The sequence below is a fragment of the Salvelinus namaycush genome, chromosome 41, assembly GCF_016432855.1.
Source record: "Salvelinus namaycush isolate Seneca chromosome 41, SaNama_1.0, whole genome shotgun sequence".
NCBI lineage: Eukaryota > Metazoa > Chordata > Actinopteri > Salmoniformes > Salmonidae > Salvelinus > Salvelinus namaycush.
In genome coordinates, this window is record NC_052347.1 from 16,856,532 (window position 1) to 16,875,426 (window position 18,895).

The following is an 18,895-nucleotide window of genomic DNA, read 5'->3' on the forward strand; positions in this document are numbered from 1 at the left end:
TGTGTCCAAACTTTTGACTAGTACTGTATATACTGAATACATTATTTTTAAGTATTTTGTATTTTTACAATTACCATTCTTTCCAACCACAATTCATCAAGGATGCAGCTTATTCAGAATATAATAAGATCCTTATAACAAAGAAGTGGGGTTTCCTCAACATATTTCTTAATATACCAACAAGATATATGGGCCTTGAGGTTTTCTTCCACCAGAAAATCCATGGCAGCCTGAATAGAGGAGAGAATGGTTAAAATGTATTAACAAATAATAATAATAATATTGCAATTAAAAAATATGACCAAACATGCAACTATTTTATTGTTACCACAGACATCATGAGTCATGTATGGAAGCCAATTCCCAACACATAAAAAAAGTCAATATTATCTAAAATATAGAGATGGTAAAAAAGTATATATATATATATTACATTTAACCTTTATTTAACTAGGCAAGTCAGTTAAGAACAAATTCTTATTTACAATGACGGCCTAGGAACACTGGGTTAACTGCCTTGTTCAGGGGCAGAACAACAGATTTTTTATCTTGTCAGCTCGGGGATTCGATTCAGCAACCTTTCGGTTACTGGCCCAACGCGCTAACCACTAGGCTACCTGCCGCGCCATGTTTATTTATTTGTAGCATTGTGTGGTGATTTCCATCTGTCAACTTGAGCACAAACTGATCAACTGTAGCCTACTGATAACAACCACAGCTGCAGGGAGCCTAGAGGAACCTAAGCACTCTGATTCCCTCTGGGCAAGGGAAACAAAGCAGTAACGTCATGTATTTATAGCCTAAGCTATGTATTTACAACCTAAATTATATATTAAATATAGGCCCATTTATTAGTGTTAATAGAAAATATGAATGTGATCAAATTTGATTTATATTCGAACTTTGTGCGGCTAAGCTACATAGACCTTTTCAATCCAAAATTATTGACTGCAATTAATCAATCAACACAATAGCGATGGTTTGTTGTGTGAATAACTTTTTAATTGCAGATGCAAAGTCCTACATGATGCAACCCTGCATAAAGCAACCTCAGCACTGTTAGCTCTTTTGACCACTCACAGTTGTTGTCTCTGTGTCTGTGTAAAGGACCAGGAGTCCTCCCTAGGGCGAGGACTTAATATCTCAACCTTTTATAGGACACATCACTGCACGCTATACTCCTTTATAAACTGGCCATCTCTGTATACCCGGCGCAAGACCCACTGGACGATGCTTATTTATAAAAACCTCTTAGGCCTCACTCCCCCCTATCTGAGATACCTACTGCAACCATCATCCTCCACATACAGCACCCGTTCTGCCAGTCACATTCTGTTAAAGGTCCCCAAAGCACACTCATCCCTGGGTCACTCCTCTTTTCAGTTCGCTGCAACTAGCAACTGGAACGAGCTGCAAAAAACACTCAAACTGGACAGTTTTATCTCCATCTCTAGATTCAAAGACTCAATCATGGACACTTACTGACACTTTGCGTGATGTATTGTTGTCTCTACCTTTTTGCCCTTCGTGCTGTTGTCTGTGCTTAACAATGTTTGTACCATGTTTGTGCTGCTACCATATTGTGCTGCTGCCATGTTGTGTTGTTGTCATGTTGTGCTGCTACCATGATTTGTCATGTTCCTGCCATTTTATGTTGTTGTCTTATGTCTCTCTTTATGTAGTGTTGTGGTGTCTCTTTTGTCGTGATGTGTGTTTTGTCCTACATTTAAACAAGTTGGGCCCCATCCCCACAAGAGGCCTTTTGCCTCTTGGTAGGCCGTTATTGTAAATAAGAATTTGTTATTAATTGACTTGCCTAGTTAAATAAAGGTTAGAAAAAAGTATCTCAAAATGTTGACTTACGTATCTCAAAATTTGTAGATACTACCTAGAAATGTTTAGATAGTATAATAATTTTCTAAGGTCAAATGCAGACCTTTAAATTCTCAATATCAAATCATTGCTGGGTAACAATTAAGTACCTTACAGTGATTGTTTTCAAAATTGATTTCAAATAGCAAAGAGCAATTGCTCAAGCAATAATTTTGCTAGGACTGTCTGGGAGTGGTCTGAGTAGAGAGGGAAAAACTGAAAACGAGTTGCTATTGGCAGAGTAGTTTGGAACAATATTTAATTGGACTATTAACTAATTTACCGCCTGTTGATGTCACCAGGCAGGCCAAAACTCCATCCCACCAAAACAGAATGACATTTCAAACTGTTCTTACACTAAAAGGGCATTATCATAATTTTCACAATTTCACAGTATTATTCAAACCTGTGATGAAATATATATAAAACACATTAAAACACGTTTTTGACTTCACTGGGCCTTTACATTTTTTGGGGGGTGGCGGAAATGGGATTCCATAGTCATGACAGTTTACCTTTGACAGAAGAGCTGCAACACCTTTGCCCCTGAAAGACTCTGGTACATAAGTTGACAGTAGGTCTACCTCCTTCTTGCTCGTAAATTTGTAGCGCAGAACCGCGCTATCCTGATATCCTGTGCCAAGAGAGTAAAATGTTATTTATATTTGTAACATATTATATTCCCAACAGTCATGCGTTCCTAACTAGGAACGTTCCCAAGTGGGCCATGCATGAACACCGGCCTCGAGTTACTATAACCCTCTGGTTGTAAATGGCAATCCCTGCTCTGTTTCACGCTCACCTTCGCCGTCCAGGTTGATAGAAAAGCAGAGGTTGTGTCGGTCATGTTTTACTCTCAAGTCGGTGTTAGGACTCAATACACTAAAGGCAGACATATGAGTATTCAAAACCTTTACAGAATGAGGTGTGCTGTTCAATGCATAGACGCGAAAAATCAATTTTCGTAAAGCCATATCGATTTTCTTGTTCAAGAGTCAGTTCTCGCCCGTGGCTGTGCGCCGTCTTTCCCAATGCAATTCCATTGATGCCCACTAGCCAGCGTAAAATAGTTACTTCATGACTATAATGAGTTGAGATTGTAATTAAATGACCATCCACCTCTGTCACAAAATACAATTATGAGTCTTCAATTCCATCTGTAGGCTACAAAGTGGTCTCTTTACCAATGTTACATATATTATGAAAGGTAAAGACAAGGAGACAGAGGTCAAAACAAGGTTTATTTCTAGGCTCAGTAGGCCTAATATACAGTTCCCAATAACACAAACAACAGTTTCCCTCATTTCTGCTATATGACAGTTCTACTGAAGCAAGTTGTGTACCTTATGAGATACCCAAGTTATTTTAGTTTCCAAGTAAATATTTTTCCAACATCTTTTTCAGTCACCTGTGTCCATTCAGCATTGAAAACATTCTAACATTTCAATAATCGTTTTGTCTTCTTCTCTTTTCATTCCGGTCTCAGCTGGTCCTCCATATTTGACAGTAATAAGTGTTGGCACAACACATCATCTTATCCCCAGTTCTATGTGGTGTGTATCCAGAATCCAGTGCCAATCCAATGCTATGTTGACTACAGCTCCTCTGAGTCTGCTAAAGCTGCAATATTATTCACTCCTGCAGCATTATTCACCCCTGCAGCCATCACAGCGAAAAATACATTTGGGAAAAGGGATCTGGCATAGATGGCCATCTTGGGGAGGGAGTGAGCCATGACCACCTCTCTCTTCTTGCTGTTCAGAATCTTCAGGATCTCATTGGCAGCCTCTGCTGGTGTGATGCCCATAACCTTCTGTTTGGAGAAGACTGGGAGGGGGGGGCGGGATAAGGTTGGTTAGAGTAGTCAGACCAACACAACACACAGTTTTAAGATCATCAACTGAGACAGCAGCTTACTTGACCAGATGGACTTCTTGGTCTTTTCCCCAGGTGGAGGGGAGAGGATGAAGGTGTGGTTGACAGTGCTGACAGAGATGCCATACTCCTGGACCTCAGCCCGCAGACAGTCAAAGAAGGCTTGGACTGCATGCTTAGAGGCAGCATCTGAAACCCAGCAGAAGCCAAATTCAGACCCTGATCTCCCGCTCATACAATTGTTTCATTATTGAGGGAACTCATACTGTACATCTGAATACCTGTTCATTCAAACTTCATCAAACTACATTCAGAAGTAGACCTACTGTCGGTATGAAAATGACTGAACTCACAAGTGGCACGGAAAGGCATAGCCAGCTTGCCCTGGATGCTGTTGACCAGAATCACATGGCCAGTCCTCCTCGACATCATGGATGGCAGAAAACCTGCGGAAGGGACCAATGTAACACAACTCTCAAACTCAAATTCCTTTTAACTGAGTTCAATTGTGCTCTGTTGTGATATAGTACCCTTAGCCACTGTGATAGGGCCAAAGTAGTTATTGTCCATAACTAGCTTGTCCATCTTCAGTGATGTGCTCTGTACTGGGGCCTTGACTTTAAGGCTGCTGTTGAGAATGAGCACATCCACACAACCATAACACTCCATCGTCTCTGCGATCACATCTGGCATGCTGTTCATGTCACCGAAATCCACCAGCACAAGTTTAGGAGGGAAGGTCTAGGAAAGGGAAAGAGGATTTCACAATGATGCAGGACCAAATTATCGTAATATATGGTTATTAATCTTTAGGATATTCATGATCACTTTACAATTTATGCATATTCATATAAATGCTAATAAAACTAAACTTTGTATCAGGCATATAAAGACCATATAATTGCTCTGTTGAGTTTAAGATTTATGACATACTTACTAATTTAGGGTCTGCAGCGCTAGTCAGGTTATCAGCAAAACCTTCAAGTTTTTCCCAAGTTTTTCCGCAAAGGATGACTCTAGCTCCTCCCTCGTGAAACAACTTTGCACATTCTGCAAAGGTTTGGATTAATACATTTACAGACAGAATACTGTTTTAGTAACAATGTAATAACAGTTTTCTACGTGCACTTCATATCTGAGCTTTGTTTTTCAAAATCAAAACAAAGGATTTACCCTTTCCCAGTCCTGTTAAGGCATCTGTTATCACGACCACCTTGTTGCGTACCGTTGCTGTGGACAAGAACTTGAGCACCAGACTGTGCAGGAAAATAACCACTGCTGTTACCACCACCACAACAGGCACCAGCAGAATTGCAGCTGGGTCCATACTCTGGAAAAGACCAATGGGAATATCATTTTCAGTAGCATATAGTGCCATGTTTTAGTGTTCAGTGAGAAAACTTGATAGTTTTGAATTAAAAATACAGGCAGTAAATGTATTGTTCAGAAGTATGCAGTGCATTCTTATAGAAATACACGTTGGTCTACAGTCCATTATATGATATGATGAAAGCATGTTCAAGATGAATCAATAATCAATGGATTGACTAATGGATGAGAAGTGATACATAGAATAAGAATTCAATTCAAATTCTATGGGTGATTATATAATCAAAGTGAGAATATTGAACATTCTCAAAAATGTATTTCATACCAACAGATATTCCGGGTCCATGATTTTGGTATCCAAAAGACCCTGTTAAAGACAACCGTTAAAGGTCCAATGCAGATGTTTTGATCTCAATATCAAATCATTTCCGGGCAACAATTAGTACCTTACTGTGATTGTTTTCAATTAAAATGGTCAAAAATAAGAATAAAAAATGCCTTTAGAAAAGGGCAATTTATCAAATAAGAATTTAGCTAGGACTGTCTGGGAGTGATCAGATTTGGAGGAGAAAAGTGAAAACTAGCTGTTATTGGCTGAGAGTGTTGGAGCTCTCTTTCTTATTGGTCTATTAACTAATTTACCAACTGGTGATGTCACCAGGCAGGCCACAACTCCATCCCACCAAAACAGGCTGATTTTTCAGGTGGTCTTTTCAAACAGCTCTTACACTTAAAGGGCGTTATCATCATGTTTACAATTTTACAGTATTATTCAAACCTCATAGTGTGGAAATATATATAAAACACAGAACAATCACATTTTTGAATGCACTGGGCCTTTAAGCCTTTAGTTAATCTTATAACTCTGAAATGGAAACAGAAGAGACAGATATTGACCATGTACTGTAGTGACAGAGCAAGTTTAAAGATAGAGCTTATGATCACTCTACTAAATGCTGTCTGGTTGTTTCATCAGAAGGAGCTAAACATACTCCTTGATACATGACCTCAAATTATCACAAAGGGCAAAGTGAAACCCATCTTCAGTTAGGACAGTGTCAATGTGAAGCATACCGAATATGTCAGACAGTCAAGGTGACTCAACATTTCATAGTACATTCATACAGTATAAGATACAGTCACTTTACAGTAACTTTCTCTCCTCAGATTACTATATCTTTGCAATAACCACCCACGGCAGTCCCAGTTTGTCCCATTACAGTTTAAGTGTGATTGGTCCACAGTATTTGTTCTACTGGGTGTTGTAATAGCACTTAAGCCACAGTTTACCATGTACTGTACAGTGTGTGTCTGTCCAAAGGGAGGCTCCAAATATACCCTGACCTAAAAATACTATAGCAACGTTATTTTCGAAAGCTTTACGGTAACATCCGCACAACTCCAAGATAAACTTAATAGATCCAAGAATAACATGAATGAAACAAATGCGATAAAGATACAACGTGGAAAAAAACTAAAGACCGTAATCATAGATGTTATCCTGCCATCCCTACACAACTACAATGAAATCAGAACATGGAACTATACAGTTACAGTAACAAGTTTCCCTGTGTCTCAACACAAAACGTGCAAATACTGTCCTGGCCGGGTGTCATTGGCTGACTGTCTCCATTTCACACCTATAGTATGGTTTGATATCATTCACACAACTGCCACTTACGGTTTGGGTTGGCTAGACCTCTGGTGGAAAAATGTCTGCTAGTATTCCTGGTTAGGTCTTCTCATTTGGGGCAATGTTCCCAGCCCCAGCCCATTCAGAGTGTAGCTCTGACCAGCAGTCCCCATCCCCCCAGCAATACTTTGGGATTTGAGCTCTTTTAATAGCGCACAGCTGAGTCAGTCATTTTCCATGCATGTTGTATACATGTTATGTTTAGCATGGCAAGGCAGCTCACACCTGCAGGAGGCAGAGGTCGTGGGGGAGATGGTGTCCCATTGCTAAGGCCTTGCTCTATTTAGCTCTGTTTTCATTTAGTGCACCACAAAGCAAGGATATGGCATAGAAAACAAACTGAATCACACACACTCACACAGACGTACCAGTGAACATGCATAGCCTACACACACAGACAGAAAGACAGACACATACACACAAAGGGCCGGCTTACCGAACGGGTACGCAGGGCACGTGCCATGGGGCCCGGACCTCCAGGGGACTCCAACCCTCCCCTCCCCCCAACAGAAAAGTTAATATTATTCTTTTATTTTGGGGTGTTGAGAGCAGCCTGGAGGTCGGGCCCACCAGATAGCATATTATGAACACATCGGTTGAGGGCCCCCGATAGCAAATTAACATGTCATTAGCCATGGCAAAATATATAGAATAGTAAAGAAAATGCTTTAAAACCGCAAGATTTTCTCTAAGTCTCATGGCACATCGGCCCCAGATGTGTAGTCCAGCCCTGCACCCACACACACACACACACACATGCACTGTTTTGTCAGCTTCACAGCTTCTTTGAGCTGTCTTATTCCATGCCAAATGTTGACCCAATGTCTCCATCTCCAACCTGTATCAAATAAACTTTATTATAAGTGTTGTAGAGAAAACATGTTGCTATCTTCTCATCTTTTTACTAATTAATCCTCACGTGGCATTCAGTTTCTCATATTGATTACGATTACAGGATTGACTAAAACTCTACAAAGTGTGATTGCTCTAAATACAAAGTGTGATTGCTCTTGAACGCTCCCCTTGCGCGTCGTTTCTATGATATTCCCCGATCTGCACACTCTTGGAATGTTTGGCTACTCTCTCATCTGGGTTGCTACTGTGTAGCTATGTTCTATCATTCTGTGGAATGGGTAGCGCAAGCAGTTTGCCTGGACGACTGGAAAAATCCATGGAGCCGTCTACTACAGTACTGTGCAATTACAGCTAGCTGGACTCTGGACAGCCAAGTCTGATCCGTCAAGGCAGTCAGGCAGACACAGAATATCATCGGTTTAAAATATTGCATTAATCATGGCTGATTTTGAGGAATTCGAAAAACAGCTGAGCGAGAACCGACAGGGTGATTTCCCATTTTATTTCAGCCTTCAATTTTGGATGTGTTGCAATGGTTCTAGCTATCTAGCTTTTAGATAGCTAACTAACATTAGCTAGCTAACTAGCATGCATTGCTGTGATTATGTGGCTAGTTGTCAAGTTAGCTAGATAGCTTTGCTAGAAGAGCTAGTCCTGCTGTATGCAGATGTAGCTTATTTAACTAGCTAGCTAATTTAACCATTAGCCACTTAATTTATTGATTAGCAAACATGGCATGGCTATAGTTTGAGTTAATTAGCTTATCTAACTTTACCTAGCTAAATTGATAGTTAGTTAACTAGCTAACTATAGCTGCACCAGATATCTAGATGCACTCACTGATCTATTGCACTAGCCAGCTAGAGTTAGCTAGCTAGTTACCAAGATAATCAAGCTAGCTATCCCAGACTGACTGATCAATTTCGTTTGCTTGGTCAGCTTGCAGGTAGGTTAGCTATATCTTGGTCCATAATAAGCATCCCACTGGAATGTTATGAACTCATTTCTGTCAAATCTATTCACATAGCTGGAAGCAGCTTCTGTGTATTTTACCCCGATCAAATTAAGTTTATTCAAGAGTTCATACTAGCTTATTACAACCCCTCTCTGCATGTTAGGTATGTCAGGTGTATTATAGTGACCCATTGTGCTTAATGATGCTGAAACATGATTGTATATAGCTACCAAAAGCTTGGCTTATGTTCCATCCTCTCTCTTCCCACCTACATAGAGAGAGAGAAGGAGAGACGCAAGAAGAGGAGCGGCAGTAGGTCTCAGAGCCGCAGTGAGAAACATCGCAGCTGGAGCAAAGACCGGGGCAACCGGAGCCGAGAGAAGCGAAGCCGCAGTAGAGACAGGAAGAGCCGGGAGCAGAGGAGCACCTCGCGGGATCACAAGAAGCACAGGTGAGTATTTAGCCCCTGGTACAGTACCTGGAGCCACTCACTGACAGAAAGCAGCATGTCAGGTATACTAAGGTATTGCCTTTTCAGTGTTACCTCTGCCAACAATGAGCCAACATGTATTCTGTTTACTCAGCTATTCTCCACGAAGAACAAGGAGGAAAAGGACCTGCAGATACTGGGATGTGCCTCCCCCTGGCTTTGAACACATCACACCATTGCAGTACAAAGCTATGCAAGGTATCTGTCAGCTTCTCTTTGCCTGTTAAGTGGCTAATATCCCACTGTAATGTTCCCCTGTTTTATTTATTTCCTGTTAAATTCATACATGTAAGAATTAATTGTCAAGAACAGTGCCAGTTACTAAGGTTGTGTGAAGTTTCTCTTACTCTCTACTTTTCCCTTCAGCGGCTGGGCAGATACCCATAATAGCCCTGCTGGCATCATCTGACACGAGTGGGTTGGCAGTAACACCCACCCAAGTGCCCTTAGTTGGCAGTCAGATGACTAGGCAGGCTCGACGTCTCTATGTTGGCAATATTCCCTTTGGTGTGACAGAGGTAAACTTCCCAGAGGACTTACGTTGTCTTGCACATTGAAGTGACAACATTGTATTTCAAGGTATTTTTGCAGTTACTGTATGGGTTTCAGCTGTTATTTTTTCCATTATTTATTTCTGTTTTTAGGAGTCCATGGCAGAATTCTTCAATGCCCAAATGAGGCTTGCAGGCCTATCGCAAGCCCCTAGCATCCCTGTGCTTGCTGTGCAGATAAATCAGGATAAAAACTTTGCATTCCTAGAGGTAGGTTGCCTTGTGTCCTCTCTCTTCTGTATATGTTGGTGTGTAACATTAGTTGCCTTTCATAACTTACTTAAACTGTCTAACTCCCTGTTTGGCATCTTCCTCTCCAGTTCCGGTCTGTCGATGAGACCACACAGGCCATTGCTTTCGATGGAATAATTTTCCAAGGTCAGTCGTTGAAGATAAGACGACCACATGACTACCGGCCCCTACCTGGCATTTCAGAGCAACCTGCTTTTCATGTCCCAGGTTTGTACAGTGGCAACATGATTTCTTAGTTATGTAGTTCACATTCATAGCACCAGTAGATGTCAGCTACAGTACAGGTATATTGCAGTTGAATGTGTTTATTGTTGTTTTTGTCTCTGTAGGTGTCGTGTCCACAGTGGTACCAGACTCCCCACATAAACTGTTTATTGGAGGCCTACCCAACTATCTCAATGATGATCAGGTACTTCACTCAAACAGTTATTTCACATTGACAACACAAGCATACCTTACCCTTTTCATTTGTATTACTTTCTTGAACTGGTCACTGAAGTGACAGACTTACAGTATTCTGTTCTGGTTGGGTGAGGGAGAACTGACCTTTGTCCTTTACACTTACAACCATGTTGAGGCCACAGGAGGTTGGTGGCACCGTAATTGGGGAGAACGAGCTTGTGGTAATGACTGGAGCGGAATCAGAGGAATGGTATCCAGGTGTTTGATGCCATTCCATTTGCTCCTTTCCGGCAATTATTATGAGCTGTTCTCAGCAGCCTCAGCAGCCTCCACTGGTTGAGATAAATCTTATAGGCACACGTGAATAAAACATACTAGGGAGTAACAATGGGAATAACATTTGGCCTAAAGTAGACAGTATGAACTTAACTGTAGCTGACGCTCTTTCCCTCGCCCTAAGTCCATGGCAGGCGTTTAGTAGTGTAGAGATGCTTATAAGAACTAACACATTCAGAGCCGACAGCATTTGCTTCAGTCACACCCTGCAGGTGTGAGAGTGCTTTTGTGCAATGCACAATGTACACCCTACCCAAAGGAGAAGTTGCTGTTTGAAAAACATTGAATAATTGAATTACAATTTTCTTAAAATTCATATTTTTTCAGGTTCTGTTTTCATTGTGTCTACAATTTGGCCAGTGTTGTATGGAAATCAAAATATGAATGTAGTATTTATGTCTGATATTTGTGAAGATGCCAGTAACTCCTCCTTTTATGCAGTTTGTTGTTACACTTCTGTTAGCAATCATGAGATTACATTTCATTAGCATTATTCATTAGCATTAGTTAATGTGAACACATTATTTTTCACTCCATGAATCGCTCTAATATGTTTGAATAAAAACTCAGCTAGTGATTTCATGACTGAACTAAATTGTGAATTAATATTTACACATATTATTTATGCATAATCATCAACCCAGTTTCAATCTCGTTCACTTGATTTCAGAGATAACAATAGTATCTCTATCAGATAAGTAGTTTATAGTCACTAATGGTCCCATGAAAACATACTGTTGAATGGGATAAATGCGTGACCATCTGCTAGCAGGAGCTATACGTATATGAATGGGTGGGTTAATAGGCTTGATTATCACTACTCCCGTGAGTGAAAAGTGTAACTGTTCAGCTGTATGCTAACTTCTCATTTTAACCATGCTTATTTGACAAAGGTAAGCAAAGTCCAGTTCATAAGATGCAGCGAGGTAACATGTCCTAGATATCACAATATGCAGGCTTGAGTAAAATTCCTGGTTAAGTCAAATGGTTGCCAACAACCGTATTCCATGATTCCTCACACCAAACATATGAAGCCCTGACTGTGCTACATCTTCACTCCAGAGAGATTGGGAAACGGCATAGTTCTGCAATGTTGTTGTGCACTAAATGAATTGGATTCTAACTTTCCATTCCTCCTGATTTCTTTCTAAACAGTACCCTGATTGTACCCTGGTGTTTATTTCCTTATTCTTTTTTACTCTTGCAGTCACTGCTACTGCTTTGATACTCACAGCTCTTTCATTTTTGTTCCCCCACTTTGTCCCCAGCTAGGGGCCTGTAAGATCGTTAAGTCTGCGCTCATAATTTGTTCAGTAGTACTGATCTACTGCTGCCATGCCAACATGTAACACAAGGCAAGTAAGACATTCCGTTCCTCCCACGGATACACTCCTAGCCAGCAGGTTCCCTTCCTGGCTACTCTTTCTCTCTCTCCCATCACTCTTTTGAAACGCGTTAAGGACTAAATTAGTTAGGGGTGGGACAAAATAAACAGATACCCGATTAATGTTAGGTTTTGGGGTGGTTCTCAGCCTTAAAAATAAAGTGAAGACTGTGTTAACATGATGTACTGTCATGAAACAAGTGCATTTTGTAGATGAAGTGACAGCCAATCAGTTTACTTTGATGATGGGTTCATCATTTTCATAGCTCAAGTGAAGTAGTAAACAAATATAAGTATTGGATTTTATAGTCAGTGCACAATTTTCAGCACAACTTGTGTTATTACTGTTTAATAACTTTATATTATTGTTAAGTAAATGAATTTCTGGTAAAATATGAATAAGATGAAATACATTACACAAAGTTTGTTAATCGAGTTCTGTCTATCTGTACCTGTTAATGTTTTGTCATACAGAAAATCAGTCATTCAGGGCTCTTTCAAAAATCTCATATATAGTTTCCCTGAATTATTGTGGATTTAGTATATGTCATACTTAAATAGAGTTCGTCTGTAAAACATCAGCCGTTGTATGCATATACAAATTATTAACAAATTATTAACAAACAATTGATTTGCTTCGTAATTAAGCAATCTTAATCTCATCACACTGAAACTGATAAACGTTCTACAATTATTTTTATTTTTTTAATACAAGATACACATATTTTGTTTTCTTTGACCATGTCATTTATTGCACTTCTCCAGGCCATTCACCTTGGTATGATTTCTCTCCTCATGACTATTAAATGGAGGCTTAGAATTAATTCAGTAGAATATGTGGTGGATTCATATTACCCTGCTTATGCCTCTGCTTGTCTTCATCTCTGATGCAGGTGAAGGAGCTCTTGACATCATTCGGACCACTCAAAGCTTTCAACCTTGTCAAGGACAGTGCCACGTCACTATCCAAAGGTTATGCCTTTTGTGAATATGTTGACATCAGTGCGACTGATCAGGTACGGATGAGCAAATGCTATGCTTTCTCATGGTTATGGTTTATCATTTTTTGGTGTCAAATCAATCTTGTTTTTAAGGTTCTATTCCATATTTGAAAAGTTTCTGTGTATGTTTGTCAGGCGGTGGCTGGGCTCAATGGCATGCAACTGGGTGACAAAAAGCTCATCGTCCAGAGAGCAAGTGTGGGGGCCAAAAACGCCAATCCGGTGAGCGCAGTTCCCTTGTGCATTTTGAATTGCAAGAAACAAATGTGAGTACCAGCAGTCTAAGTGTGTCGTCTGTCTGGCCTGTTTTCCTTCCTCCCACCTAGTCTGCCATCATCGAGATCCCGGTGACACTGCAGGTGCCTGGGCTGCAGGGACTTCAGAACTCTGGGCTGCCCACGGAGGTGCTGTGCCTGCTCAACATGGTGATGCCTGAGGAGCTGGTGGATGACGAGGACTACGAGGAGATCCTGGAGGACATCAGTGAGGAGTGCTGCAAGTATGGCAGCGTGCGCTCCATGGAGATTCCCCGGCCTGTCAATGGAGTGGAGGTCCCTGGCTGTGGCAAGGTAAAACGTTGAACTGAGGTTATTCAATACAGAATGAGACTCTGCTCTTCACTGTTGTTAAACATAAGTAATTGGTCTGAACAAAATAAAAAAGTGTAATACACCACATGAAGTATGAATTGTTGTTGAAGTAACATGTATGTATTTGCTATTTGGATTCTGATGAGGTTGATGGTTCTTTTTGTTTCAGATCTTTGTGGAGTACGTTTCTGCTGTAGACTGTCAGAAAGCCATGCAGGCCCTCACTGGCCGCAAGTTTGCCAACAGAGTGGTGGTCACCAAATACTATGATCCAGACATGTATCACAGACAGGAGTTCTCAGGGTAGAGGGGAAACAGGAGGCAATACATGGAATTAACTGGGACCTCCTCTTTCCTGCTTCCTCAAACCTGGTTTCAGCTCTTCAGTATTGTGTTCTCTCTCCAGTATTCACAGCTAGTACGTTGTAACCCTATCCTCATTTACTACAGTAATATAGATTTTTGGGAAAAAATACTAGATTTTTACATGCGTCTTTTAGATACTCTAACTGATATATTACACCAACAAAAAATATCTGTTTGCAGTGAATGAATTTAGTCTGAAATGTATACAAATAAATAAAACCATGCTATTTGTGTAGGATTCCCTTTGCAGAAGTAGTATGAATGTCATGTGTACTTAGATCTAAAACCAGACTACTGTAACATAGCCAGTGTTGCTGTCTTTCTTAACTCTGGAGTCAATGAGATGATACAAAAGTGAAATGTTTAGATTTCTATTCTGAGCACAAGCTGTTTTCTTATTTTGTCTCTTAACTTAAAGAATTGTTAAGTCGAGATGTACCTATATTTGATAGCTATCATACTTTCACTGTGTGATACTGAGAAGTAACTAACAGTGAAGTGTTATTGTATACCCCCCAGAGTCAGATGAACTTGTGAATGCCATGTTTATGTCTCTGCATCCAGTATGAAGGAAGTTAGAGGTAGTTTCACGAGCCAAGTACCATAGACTTCCAATCATTGCGCTAACGCTAGTTAGCAACTTCCTTCAAACTGCACGTAGAGACATAAAAATGGTTTCCGCAGGTTCATCTCACTCTAGGGAAGTTTAAAACTGAAACACCTAAAACTTGTGTTAGAAAAACACTCTCAACACTAATAATTACAAAGAGTGAACAAAATAATTGTTTCAACAAAGTCATGATTTGGGCATTTTCACAGCGGTTTAAACCCATAACCTTGACATTTGCAGATTGTTTTGTGTTCGTGCTCTGGATTAAGAATTTGTGTCATTTAAATTGTAGCAAAAAATTACAAGGTCACAAAAATACCATACTGGCAATAGAAATAGACATTATGAATAGTTTTTTGAATAAGAAATATTTGGTCATCCTACAGGAAAGGATGAGGAGATTTTAGAAGATGTGCTTTTAATTTCTGTAAATAATGTATGTAGCTAATGTATATCCTGTGTTTTTGTTATCAGATGCTTTCGCAATTGTATGGAAGAAAATTGGTTAATTTATTTTTACCCAAAGGTTTTTTAAGCTTCATGAAAATTGCAGACGTGAGTTGATCCAACATTGTCGTATGACAGTAATTCATATCATTCATCATTACAGTTAGACCTCCTTTGAGTGTTTTATTATGTACTGTATATCACATACGATTACAACAAAAACAGTATGCTTCATTATGGGTACATTGGAAATCAGCTTTCAACTAAATACATGCAGTTCATTGATTCAAAAGAATTATAAATACTGTTTTTGTAAATGTGGTTTTGAATGTGCCAAAACTGAAAGCATTTTTATGTACACATCTAACCTGCCACTGCCATGCCTTGAATAAATGCCTGCATCCTCTGTCAGTCTATAATAGCATTATTGTTGCTATGAAATAAGGCTGATGTCAATTTCAGGACAGGGGCATCTTGTGAGATCAGATCCAGTGAGGAAATGTGAATATACTGTGAACTCGCACCAGACTGATTATCAGTTCAGCTATCAGGCAGTAGAAGGCAGCAAAGTTGAGCTTTATCAGGCTGGTCTCATAGACTAGACATAACATAGTAAACGAAAATCCAGGACACTCAAATTAGTATAATATGTTAATAAGACATAAGAAAAAAGGTTACTTAAGGCAAAAACGAAAGGAGGGTATATATAACACAAATGTGTATCAACCCAAAGGTTGCATGTTTGAATCTCATCACGGACAAGCATTTGAGCTAATTTGTAACTTTGCAACCACTTTCTTCTTTTGAGCTACTTTGCAACTACTTAGCATGTTAACAAACCCTTTCCCTAACCCTGACCTTAACCCTTTAACCCTTTAACCTAACTCTTAACCCTAATCTTAACCAGGGATGGGCAAAATGTACAAAATACAATTACAAAATATAATTACACAAAATACCATAAATATTGTATCAAATTAAACCACACAATACTTCTATTTTGAAATGTATTTAATTAAAATACATGTATTTTGTATTTTAAAATACAGAAATATATTTGCAATTAGCTGGCCCAGAATAGCAATAACATTAAAGAAACTTCTTACATGCTATAACTGTGAAATGTTGTTGTTTATCTTCCTTAGATGAATGCCAGAGTGTAAGTCACTCTGGGTAAGAGTGTCTGCTAAATGACCAAAATGTATATGTGAAAATTAACATACCAAAATGAACTGCAAAGCACACTGGGTATTATTACCTTATAATAACCCCTAGCCTAGCTAACATTAGCCACCTAGCTAACGTTAGCCACAACAAATTGGAATTCGTAACATATAGTACGGATTAGAATTTGTAAGATAACATACGAATTGTAACAGATCATACGAATTGTAATTCATAACAGAAAATACGAAATGGATGATGGACATCCACAAATGAATACATACCAAATGTAACGTATCATACTGATTTTAGCTTCACGGATTTTCGTGAAGGGATTTTCGTTTAGCTTCACGGATCTTCATTGCGTCAACCCATGAGTCCAGGCTGAATTTATATAGCCAACTCCTCAGCTGCCTAGGACATCCCAGATTTCGACCGGTCGGGGAGAGCTCAGAGCGCACAGGATTTGACAGATGTTCGAATCGGATAAACTGCACCGCAGAGAGAATTGGGGAGCATTTCGGATTTACATAGTGGTAGCCTATATGCGACAAAATGTCTGGACTAAAGAGTGCGAATCCGTGTAATAAATTCCAAGCGAACATTTTTTATAAAAGTAAATGTCAGAACTGCTTCAAGTCTCGGGAGCTGCATCTTCCAACTGATCATGGTAAGGACCAGGTAAGTGAACAAACATATTTATTTTTGATTAGTTTTAATACTTTGGCTATTACTCTTCTGAATGTTGATGACAGGGATGACAGATGGGCATGCACTCAATGTTGTATCAGACAGAGACATTCCTTCATATTGTGTCAGGTATCACGTTCATTTGTGAAATTGAATGAACATAACGCAATAGCCTAATTTATCTGTTGTAGAAAATGAAGCAATTTAACTGAATGGCCCCAATGCATGAGTCAAATATTTGTCACCACACACCTCCCACACTGTTGTAAAGAGACCGTTGACATCCCAACTGTCAGCACTCAGCATGCCATAGGTCACAACAGGTTATTATATTTTAGAAAACATATACACCATTGCTATCTGATTATTTTGTGCTCATCTCTCTGTGCCTTGTAAATTTAGAGCCATTGGTCAATGAACCTCAGCTAAGTAAGCTCCTGTTTTAAAGCATCTGGCTCAGGTGTGAAGGTTAAGTATAAAGTATACAAGTCTGTTGGAATTTTTGAGGAAAGAATTATCTCATGTTGAGAAGCACTCATAGCACAAGAAACAAAACTCTCTGACAAAGAGTTGAGCAAGTTGAGTAACTGGCAGAGAGTCAGAACATTCCAGTCTTTGGGGACGTCTGAAAAAGAGCACAAAGAGCAGTTTATCTTCTCTTTTCCATGTCAACAAGATTATCCCTGCCTCTTATTTACGGCATATTGCATGGACACACTTCATCTGTTCACACATTTTGTAAATGCAGCATATCACTATAAGAACACTGAATCACGAACGGTCACTGGCTAATCCTACAAAGGACATTCCCTAAAAAAGATAGGATTGTTATTCCTTTGACATTCAAAACATGAATCAACGAGTATTGATGCTCCCTGCCAGAAAAAGCCAAGACCCATAGGATGGCATAGAAAAACGATTTCATTAGATAGAACCTTCACAGGTCAAGACCCAACTCATTTCTCCTTGTGTTCCCATGCTTGACAGGCCAAACCCATCTATGGAGGCTGGCTCTGCTTGGCTGCTGAGGGGACAGACTTTAACAATCCAATTCAGAGATCAAGGGTAAGAGAATGACAAATAACTATCTAGTCTTGGGCTATGGTTGTACAGAAATGTATCAGTAGTACTAGTTTATATTCTGATAGACCTGCAAGTTATTCAATATTTGAGGCATTATTGCAACATTATCCATAACAACTCTATCTCTAAATGGCAGAAATGGCAGCGACGATTCTTCATCCTTTATGAGCATGGCAGCATGAGCTTTGCACTGGACGAGTTGGTAAGAGATTCTGTATTTGAACACACACACACACACACACACACACACACACACACACACACACACACACACACACACACACACACACACACACACACACACACACACACACACACACACACACACACACACACACACACACACACACACACACACACACACACACCAAAAAGCTAAGCAAACCAGATCATCCAACATTAGTAGAGGTTAACTACAGTATATTGTCCTGATGTATGTTTTAATGTTTTATGAGAGGATTCACTATGCATCTTTTAGCCAGATGTTGTGTGTAGTACCAGAGCAGATGATTTGGGATTAATCTGTCCTCTAATGCCACATCCCCCTCTCCCACTGATCTTCTGAAATCTCCTCCTCTGCTCTCTTTCATGTTACTCTATATAGCCTGTATTAAACTCAGTTGCAACGGGTAATGTCTTGTTTGTGATGGCCTTTAACCCTCCAAAATATCTTTATATATATTTTTTGATATTTCTAGATGGTATACAAAAGATACCATGATTAGCATCATAATCTCTGCCAGAATTTCCGGTCAGACAAAATTATTGACATTGTGTATCATTCCTTTAGACAAGCACTCTGCCACAAGGAACAGTGAACATGAATCTGTGTACAGCGGTGATTGACGCAGAGCCTAAGACAGGCCAGAGGAATGCTTTGTGCATCATCACACCTGAACAGGAGTTCTTTATCCGGGGGGAGAACAAGGAGATCATCAATGGGTCAGTAA

General features: G+C 39.7%; 3 protein-coding genes across 3 annotated transcripts; 1 reads left to right on the forward strand and 2 right to left on the reverse strand.

The window, feature by feature from the left end:
- Nucleotides 1-9: 9 nt before the first annotated feature.
- LOC120034557 (protein NATD1-like) lies at nucleotides 10-2,902 on the reverse strand. The gene is made up of 3 exons (XM_038981156.1): nucleotides 2,675-2,902; nucleotides 2,388-2,506; nucleotides 10-230 (listed from the first exon to the last, which is right to left on the reverse strand). Exons 1-3 carry the CDS (start codon nucleotides 2,844-2,846, stop codon nucleotides 114-116), a joined length of 408 nt encoding a protein of 135 aa, XP_038837084.1. The 5' UTR covers nucleotides 2,847-2,902; the 3' UTR covers nucleotides 10-113.
- A 198-nt stretch (nucleotides 2,903-3,100) lies between these two features.
- LOC120034574 (dehydrogenase/reductase SDR family member 7C-B-like) lies at nucleotides 3,101-5,422 on the reverse strand. The gene is made up of 7 exons (XM_038981173.1): nucleotides 5,402-5,422; nucleotides 4,921-5,077; nucleotides 4,685-4,797; nucleotides 4,278-4,488; nucleotides 4,101-4,193; nucleotides 3,790-3,936; nucleotides 3,101-3,699 (listed from the first exon to the last, which is right to left on the reverse strand). The coding sequence occupies exons 1-7, from the start codon at nucleotides 5,420-5,422 to the stop codon at nucleotides 3,467-3,469; spliced, it is 975 nt and encodes a 324-aa protein (XP_038837101.1). The 3' UTR covers nucleotides 3,101-3,466.
- A 2,505-nt stretch (nucleotides 5,423-7,927) lies between these two features.
- Nucleotides 7,928-15,414, forward strand: LOC120034312 (splicing factor U2AF 65 kDa subunit-like). Its single transcript, XM_038980816.1, has 11 exons — nucleotides 7,928-8,111; nucleotides 8,856-9,030; nucleotides 9,164-9,267; nucleotides 9,436-9,587; nucleotides 9,714-9,830; nucleotides 9,941-10,079; nucleotides 10,202-10,281; nucleotides 12,888-13,010; nucleotides 13,131-13,217; nucleotides 13,322-13,564; nucleotides 13,755-15,414. The coding sequence occupies exons 1-11, from the start codon at nucleotides 8,063-8,065 to the stop codon at nucleotides 13,890-13,892; spliced, it is 1,407 nt and encodes a 468-aa protein (XP_038836744.1). The 5' UTR covers nucleotides 7,928-8,062; the 3' UTR covers nucleotides 13,893-15,414.
- Nucleotides 15,415-18,895: the final 3,481 nt, after the last annotated feature.